Below are 9,008 nucleotides of genomic sequence, written 5' to 3'. Positions count from 1 at the left end.
TCCATCATTGAATCTGGCTCTGATACCACTTGTTAGGGTTTCTTCCGTTTAGACATATCATCTTGCTCATATTCCCCTCCATATGATAACCTTAGCTCTGATACCACTTGTTAGGACCGTAAATATCAGGTGTAAACGCGGAAGCTAGCAAAGCAAACCTCGAAAGACCACGAGTAAGAAGACAACGAGAAATATACCAAAGACACAAAGATTTAACGTGGTTCGGTCAATCGACCTACGTCCACAAAGGAGATGAGCAATCCACTATAAATATGAGAGTACAAAATACAGAGGGAAACAACCTCAACCAAATCACTCGGAATACATGGGAGGTTCACACAAGTGATAACGTATCAAGCTTGTGACCCATAAATTCTCCCTCTAACCAAACCTCTCAAAGCCCTTAAGACTACATTGTGAATGCTGATTAAGTTAGAAGGAACATACCTCTATTTATAGAGTCCTAAACCTTTTCCTACCAGAAAAAGGATTAGTGAGTCCAAAACCTTTTCCTAAAAGAAAAACCTATTTATGGTAAGAAATTTAGGGCAAATAAAACCCAACAGTAAATACACGGAGAAGTAAGGAAATTCGTCGTCTACTATACATACTTCTTTAAAAAATTGACTGTATAAACACAACAGTTAATTTCCAGCAAAGAGGATTCAAGTAAACCCCCTTGTGCTCCTCTAGCTCAACCCATACAGAAAATCTGGAATCTCAAATTTACTATAGTTAGCTATCGAGTGTGTATAACGGACTGTATTCTCATACATGCAACAGTAAAATAAGAAAATAATTCACTCTAGAAGAAAAAGCCATACGTGAAGGGTCGAAATGCATGACGCCCTGCACTTCCAAATAGGCGAGGACCTTCAGGGTTAGCGTTGCATTGTTCCCAACGGTTAAAGCAGCCAGCAAGATATGAACCTTGTTGAGCAGCAACCTACCAATGTGAACAGAAAAGAAACTGATATCAAAAAATGAAGTAAAACAAAAGAATCCCTTTGACTGTGGGATTACATACACTAAGATATCATCGATCAATACAGATATATACCTGAGCAGTAGCAGGTAGACTCTTCATTTGGGAATCGACATGAGAAAGGGCTAACTTAAATCCTTCAATATCTACCTCCTCTCTCTCATTTCCTTCTGAATCCTTGAATAACTCCGTTACTTGAAACAAATGGTTGCTCTTTAGGTACAGCTCCACTTGAGGATATCGGATGATTATGTCTTCCAGAACATCTTGGAATTCTTTGATAGTTAAGGTTCCAGAACGATCCGTATCCGCTGCTTCAAAAATGGTTGAAATATCTTCCTGACGAAATTGCAAATTGAAGGTGAAAATAATGAAAGCGTGACAATATTTGGAATGTAGCGCATGCTGGCGGTGTACTCACTGATTAACGATTTGTTAGGGGACTAAACTACATTGCAATTTAGGACTGTATTTTGCTTATTCATGAAAGTTATTTATCATAAAAAGAAGAAAAAACAGAGTTGGGAATAGATATCCTGTAGTATAGCTACTTGGCCAAAGGCTTGCATACCATAATTTTACGTTGATCGACAGTGGTACAATCACCAATAGCATACACATCGGGACAATCCTTTACTCGTAACCATTCATCAGTTGCTAGGATCCATCTCTTCCCCTACCAAATAAAAAATTACATGGTCATGATAACTTAATATAGCATAAAGGAACCAGAGACGAATGAGTTTGTCCTTATTATATGTTCCTAATTTGTGGCGCATATGTATGTATAGTTCAAGTCGAAAGCAATGAGTTCAGTTGAACACACAGAGCCCACACGAGGCAGCCACAACTCATCAGGGGCTTTATTGGTGCTTAATAACACAATAGACAAACACAAAGGGGGATCATAGTGCAAATGTACCTGGCCAATTTCTTCCATGAAATTCCTCACAAATGGGCGAGTACCGACTCCAGTAGACCACACAACCATTCCATGGGGCACAACGACATATTCTCCTGTAGATTTTACTTTCATGTTAACTGAATGTTCAGAAACACTAACAACACGGCAACCTGTCAAAACCTCAATTCCATCTCTTTGAAACTTAGTTTCAGCAAAACAGCTAATTCTCTCGTCAAACCTGCACATAGACAATACATTATGATTCTAATAAGTTTCCCAATATTGGAATCTCATTTTTTTAAGGTGACACGTAAGATCGTGAATTATTACGTGTTCAGGATATGATCTCCAGATTGGATGACGGTTATCTTCACTAAATCCTTAACTGAAGGGTATAATTTTACCAAATCATCATGAACAAAGTCATGTAGCTCAGCTGCAAATTCCACTCCGGTTGGACCCCCTCCAACTATAACGAAATGGAGATTGGTCCTTCTCTCTTCATCACTTAAGCCCGGGAGGACAGCTTTTTCAAAACAATCTATTACTGTCCTTCGTATCTTCTGAGCGTCTTCAACTTCCTGTATAACACATGATTCACTCTTCTGAGAAAACGAAAATTCTATTTTTGCCATTTCACACACGAAATCAAAAGAAACCATCAATCTGACTAATGAGTCCAAAACTACTTTATCTATGAGGTCTAAAAATACATGTAGTCGCATAGTGTAGAGAAAATGTGTAATGAATCCGCTATCTGAATTAATCACGAAAGAGCAAAGATAGAGACAGAGAAGTTAACCTTCAGAAAGTGACAATATTCCACAACACCAGGAGTGTCAAAAGTGTTCACTTGAGCTCCTACTGCTACAACCAAATGGTCATAGTCTAGCGAAAAATCGTTCTCTCCAACCAAATTTTCGACAGTAGAACGGCAAATGACTTGATGGTTTTCAGGATCAATCTTGAGACATTCCGCTTCCCAAAATTGAATTTCTCCATTTCTCTGTAGGAAATAAACAAGAGTTCAGAAAAATACATAGGTATCAATCAAGAGCAACATGTACCAAGAATCAAGAGCAACATGATTAGAAATTGCGTAAGAAGAAAACTGGATGGTCCAGTTATATACTTGTATTTACACCAAACTACATTGATTTACCATAATTAAGCGACTAATTGATTTGCAACAACAACAACAACATACCCAGTGTAATCCCACAAGTGGGATCTTGGGAGGGTCATGTGTATGCAGACCTTACCCCTACCTTGTGAAGGTAGAGACATTGTTTCTGATAAACCTCGGCTCAAGTAAAGCATAACAAAAGAACAGGTTTGAAAAGTAAATACAGTAATGAATGTCACATTGCCCTAAATAGTGGAGACAAGAATAGTATCAACAAGAAGTAATATGATAACTGAAACAAAGTAGACAACGGGTAATAATAATAATTTAAAAAAGGTTATTAGGAGAGTAAACTAATATTGATAGGGAAATTAGACAACGTTAGATTATTATTAGCCATGATTAACTGATGAAACTATATGTTAAAGGTACATGTTATGTATTTATTTGTTTATTGCAAACATTCGAAGTAAGTTATGCACATATGAAACAAGTTGTAACAAGAACTCATCTTACCTTCTTTATTATGTTCCTGACTGGCTCTACAACGCTTCGTGCCTCAACAGTTCCACAAGTGACACTAGGTAACAAAGGAGTAAATGCAAAGTAGTTACGCGGAGACACCACTTCGACATCATAGGAAGAAATATCCATATCCTTTAGGAAACTGGTGCCAGCCCATCCTGTTCCAAGCACCACTATTTTCTTCCTCTTTTTTGAATCCAATCGACTCCTTTCAACAATTTTTTCATTGTTGTCTACATTTTCTGCATATACCAAGAGACCCCCGCTACTATAATACCAATAAACAAAAAACAAGTCACAAACCCATGGTTAATCAAAATAAGAGAAAAGCACATTGTCTAAGAAATATACATGCAATTTTAATTTAGTGAACGGACATTTACTGATTTCATCTTTTATGGAATCGACCCTCTTTGTTTGAATAAGAACATGTGGAGCTCAATATGTCTGGAAGCCCGGATGAACTTTGTTTGCTGATATTATTATTAGTATTCAATATTGGGTCATTCATTCATAACATTACTATACCTTCCTTATTCATCGCGAGTTGGTTATTTGTCAGATGGTCGCTTGCAATATGTTTGAAAGCCCTTGGTCAAACTAGTATTGCATACAGATCCGACAAGGATTAAAAACTAAACAATTGGAACAAAAGGGATCAACCATAAGACCACATAGTGACATTTTTTCAGGGATCATTTGCATGAATGCCCCTATTTTGTGAATTTTTTTTTTCCTTTAGTACTTCAAGTAACAAAAAGGTAGCAGAAAATACACTTGACATTGAAAAAACAAAACAAATAAATACAACCCATAAGTTTATATCTTCGTATCATAATATAAGACAAGTTATCCCTTACAAAAGTTATGTCACTTAATTCCTACCGAACTTATGTTGTTAGATGCATATATTCAGGTCAGAACCCATAAGTTGGCATAAACTTACTTCCTACAGAATTTATGTCAATAGAGGCATAATAAAGTTCAGTTTCAGAACTCACAAAATTATGTCGTAAGAAACGTAACTTATTCCTACAGAACCTATGTTGAACAAGACAAGTTCTCTAAACTTATGCGAGTGAATCAGCTACAACACAACTTATACCCGATAACTTAACTCCTACGAAATTTATGCCAGACAAAGCAAAAGTCCTCTAAACTTTATGTCTTGCATCTTGCAAAATTTTGTGATAATAAGGGTACTGTATCCCAGTGGCGGAGCCAGAAATTTCGCGACACACGTGACCACTAACTCATTCAAGGTGTTTGAAACCCATTAAAAAGGTCTAAAGCAACTAAGCTATAACAACCTATTCTGTCAAGGGTGTTCAAAATATGTTATTTAATCACTTCGTCATTTTACTTGTATATGCAGTATTTGCATGTGCCTATGCCCCTACAAAATTTCTTTAAATGAGAAGCCGACCAAAAATTAAAGAGCAATCATATTTGAAGGCAAAAATTAAAGACCACCCGTAACAGAGGCAATCCATGCATAAACTACGTAGCAAATAAAAAGGAGGTAAATGATAATCGATGAAATTCCAGCTCGTACATGAGAGGACGTATTGAAAATATAATTTACTAAATAAAAATAAATATATCACACTAATAATTTAAACTGCACAAGAAAAAAATGAGAAACTATATGAATGTACAAACATTTTAAGAGATCAAACAGAACCTATACCTGATACAAGAAGCAACCAAAAGCCTGGAACAAGAACGGATATGAAGAGCTTTTTTCAAATATGAGAAACCCCTCATCTTCTTATCAAAATGTTAAAAAAAATAACACTTTTATTGTAATTGTGTTACATAATCTGCTTAATTAGTTTAGTATATGGAAGAAAGTGAATTGATTTGACATAGAAAGAGAGTGTAAATTGTTGAACGTGGCAGCTTCTAACCCGAGTCTACAGATCTTAAAACCGTTAATTAAGTTTAATGACACTTGTAACTTGCCCTCTCCAAAAACACAAAAAATAATAATCAATAATTCAAAATTTTAAGGGGTTTAAAATCTAAAGAAATAAAAATACGAAGTAATTTAAGAGAATTCAATATTTACTTTATATATAAATTAAAAAATAATTATTTAATCATATATAAATAATATAATTTCAATCAAAAGGGTTGAACTCTTGACTATAAGATGGCTCTCCTTGTGACCTAATAATTAATTTTTATCTTTATATGTACTTTAGAAGTGTTATTTGTTTATTTATTTTAGTTACTAAATCTTAATTAGATGACAATTAATTATTACATTACACAAAAGAAAAAAAGGAACGTTTACGTTATAAATCGTTGGAGAATGACCATAATATAAATTTTCCCTAATTGTGCCAATATATGAGAAACTGTGTATTATTATCCTTCAAATAATTGTTAAGACAAACGTTACACTACTACAATATTATGAACTCGACCGAGAGGTTTACTCAAATATTTTGATAAAAATAATTACATTGCACATTTAAGATATATATATAAATAGATCGTAAATCTCTTGAGCATGACATTAGAGACTGACTTGATGATTGAGGATGATCAAATCTTACCTTGAGGTTTCGAATTCAAATTCAAATCTCAAGCATTTGATTTTTATATTTTGAATCCTTATGCATAAACAACCGTATAAGAAGAGCTCGATTAAATATAAAAGATATTAAGTTTGAACATTTAAAAAGAAAAATTTTTGTAACGTTTATTCATAATCAGTCGACACATATTTAACATCCACATCAAAACCATACAATATACTTTTTTACTTGCTATTACAATTATGCATCGCAAACTATCATACATGTGCAAGTGCTATGCTTCTTTCCAGCAGGAGCACATTTACAATTCTGAGGCATCTTACTCGCTGGCCATTTAAACAGAGCTAGATATCCGCATCTTATTTTATCACAGGTGTCATCAGCCTCGAAAGTTCCCGGACAAAATTTAATTTCACCTGACACTAAAACACGAAAAAATGCATATACACATTAATCAAAATTATTAAAAGAAATTAAAAAAAGGCAATGTAAGTTGAATATAAATTGTAAAAAGAAGTACTTACCTAAGGCAGGTTGAAAAAAAGTGAGAAATATTGCCAAGGAGAGGAAAGAAAACACAATGTAGCTCTTCATCATTTTATAAATTTTTTTGTATAATATTTCAAAGTATGAATTGTTTATGATAATTGTTACACATGTACAACTCTTATATAGAGCTCCAAAGGAATGTAATATTTGGAAGATTATATTGTTGTTTTAAATGAAATAATATCCAACCCATAAATTAAGGGATTGAGTTATCCTAATTTGCTCATTGACCATTTTTAATCTATTCAAATTTTACTTTTAAGAATTTTTTACCCCATTGAAAAAAGAACTTTCCTTTTCAGTTTTTTGGGTTTTAATTTTTTTTTTTTATTCTTTGGACTTTTTGATTTGTAACCATACTATATACATTTAATGTAACGTAACGTAAAGATTTTATTTCAGTGATTAAAGTGAATATATGTTGTATAACTTAAGGGAAAAATTGGTACTCATCGAAATGTCAGGTCACATAAAATTTTGAAATGACATGGTGAAAAAGGTTTAAAAATTAGGATAATAAATTTAATAATTGAAATTTAAATACGTTTTAAAGAGTTCAATGTCAATCATTAAATACATTTTAAAGAATTGTCTCATAATTAAGAGTAATTTTATTATTATTATTATTATTATTATTTACCATTTTTGCATATTTGAAAGATTATATTGTTGTTTCAAAAATAGACCCACAAATTAAGGCATTGATTTGCTCTTTGTCACGTCGTGTGTTTGACCATTTTTTAATCTACGTGATCATTTCAAATTTTTATTTTTCTTAATTATTTTACTATATGCATTTGGTGCAACTTAAAGATTTTATTCCGTGAATAAATGCTGTATAACATGTGTTTTATTTGATATGTAAAAGAATAGTGGTACGTCAACAATCTGTAACCAAGATATATATGTATATGATCAGGTCCTGCTGAATATTTTAATTCAAAATGGTTTATAAATATAGTGTTAATATTAAATATTAACTATATCTTACTAAAGATTCTAATGGAAGTATGTTGCATATCCTGTAAAATTATTCCATAAATTACTTGAAATCATAATTGATTGGCTTTTGGTTGAAAAAAAAATTCTTGCTATTAAGTTGATAACTTAGTAATTAAATTAGTTTTTAATATTCCATTATATTTATGCTTGTTTGGTAGAGTGTATAAGAATAATATTAAATTGAATGTATTAGTTATGCTTGCATTTGCAATGCATGTGTTAGTTATGCTTTCATTAGTTATACATAAATTATTTTTATGCATTGTGTGGTTTGATGCATAAAAAAAAATAGCATATAATGCATAAAAAGTAATTTACAAGGATACCCTCCACTACTATGGTAGAAAAGATGTAAAGAGGATCTTGAGGGGCAATTGAGTCATTCACCATTTTAATGCATGTATCAAAATCATTACATTGCTAATACCTGAAAATTCTTAGTATTACATTATAATGAAGTATATAACTAATGCAAACATTACTTGTACATAAATTAAAAAGAAGTACCAAATAAAATACTAATAATACACCAGATTAATTTTGCAATGTGCGAAATCTTACAAGAAAAACTTTTATAGTTCAAAATTGAGAAAGAAGCTATAAATGATCATCATACATTTCATTTTTGGTGCTAGTATACGTATCAATCCCTTAATTAATATAGAAAATCACAATGGTTAAATAGTTCGATCAAGAAATATTTTTTATATAACTTTTTATTTTTAACTTTAGGTTTAAAATTACAAGATTAAAACACGATTTATTTTATATGTATATTATTAATTTAAAAATAAAATAACATTTTTTTCTTTTAAAGCTACATATCAACTCAAACTCGATTTGACTCTCTCCAGTAATGAATTTCTCCCAGTCTCTAATTGCCCGTATTTATTTGATCTCACTTTCTTTTTGTACTTAAAATCCTTTCTTATTTATCATAGTTTATTATGTAATTGGCTCCTTAACATTTTTTCCTCACATTACTTAAAAAGAAAAAAAAACGTATCTCCCAATTTCCAAATCTTTTCAAAAAAAATCATTAACATTCTGAAAAATGATATGTATATTTTTTTATAAAAAAATATATTATTCATTCGATTTCATTGCATTACTTATAATTGCGACTCTTTTCATTATTCATGAGTTCATGTGTTGAAGAATGTTTTCGATATTTTCTTCTTCATCATATTTAATTTTCTTCTTCCACCATTTCAATATATTTCTTCTCTTTAACTAAGTCTGATATTGAAAAATTTGATATACAAATATTCCAACAAAATAAATGAAAATAATTTGCGAAAAGGGGGTTCAAAGAAGCCAAAATTTGAAAAATATCTAGGACTTATTGCCAAGTTGTTCCGTAAGAGTGAT

At 31.9% G+C, this 9,008-nt stretch overlaps 1 protein-coding gene across 1 annotated transcript in view; it reads right to left on the bottom strand.

Moving 5' to 3' along the window:
* The window catches only part of LOC107025655 (external alternative NAD(P)H-ubiquinone oxidoreductase B1, mitochondrial-like), a 6,670-nt gene extending 1,344 nt beyond the window's left edge, over positions 1-5,326 (bottom strand). Inside the window, exons 1-8 of the mRNA XM_015226419.2 lie at positions 5,231-5,326; positions 3,532-3,808; positions 2,692-2,895; positions 2,220-2,470; positions 1,908-2,127; positions 1,557-1,661; positions 1,061-1,324; positions 825-946 (exon numbers count right to left, since the gene is read on the bottom strand). Coding sequence (XP_015081905.1) covers positions 825-946; positions 1,061-1,324; positions 1,557-1,661; positions 1,908-2,127; positions 2,220-2,470; positions 2,692-2,895; positions 3,532-3,808; positions 5,231-5,307 — 1,520 coding nt within the window. The 5' untranslated portion in view covers positions 5,308-5,326. The remainder of the gene's footprint in view (positions 1-824; positions 947-1,060; positions 1,325-1,556; positions 1,662-1,907; positions 2,128-2,219; positions 2,471-2,691; positions 2,896-3,531; positions 3,809-5,230) is intronic.
* Between the last annotated feature and the right edge of the window lie 3,682 nt (positions 5,327-9,008).

This window comes from Solanum pennellii, chromosome 7 (assembly GCF_001406875.1).
Source record: "Solanum pennellii chromosome 7, SPENNV200".
Lineage (NCBI taxonomy): Eukaryota > Viridiplantae > Streptophyta > Magnoliopsida > Solanales > Solanaceae > Solanum > Solanum pennellii.
The sequence above is the reverse complement of the archived record's forward strand: the minus strand, read 5'-3'. Positions and strand labels throughout refer to the sequence as shown.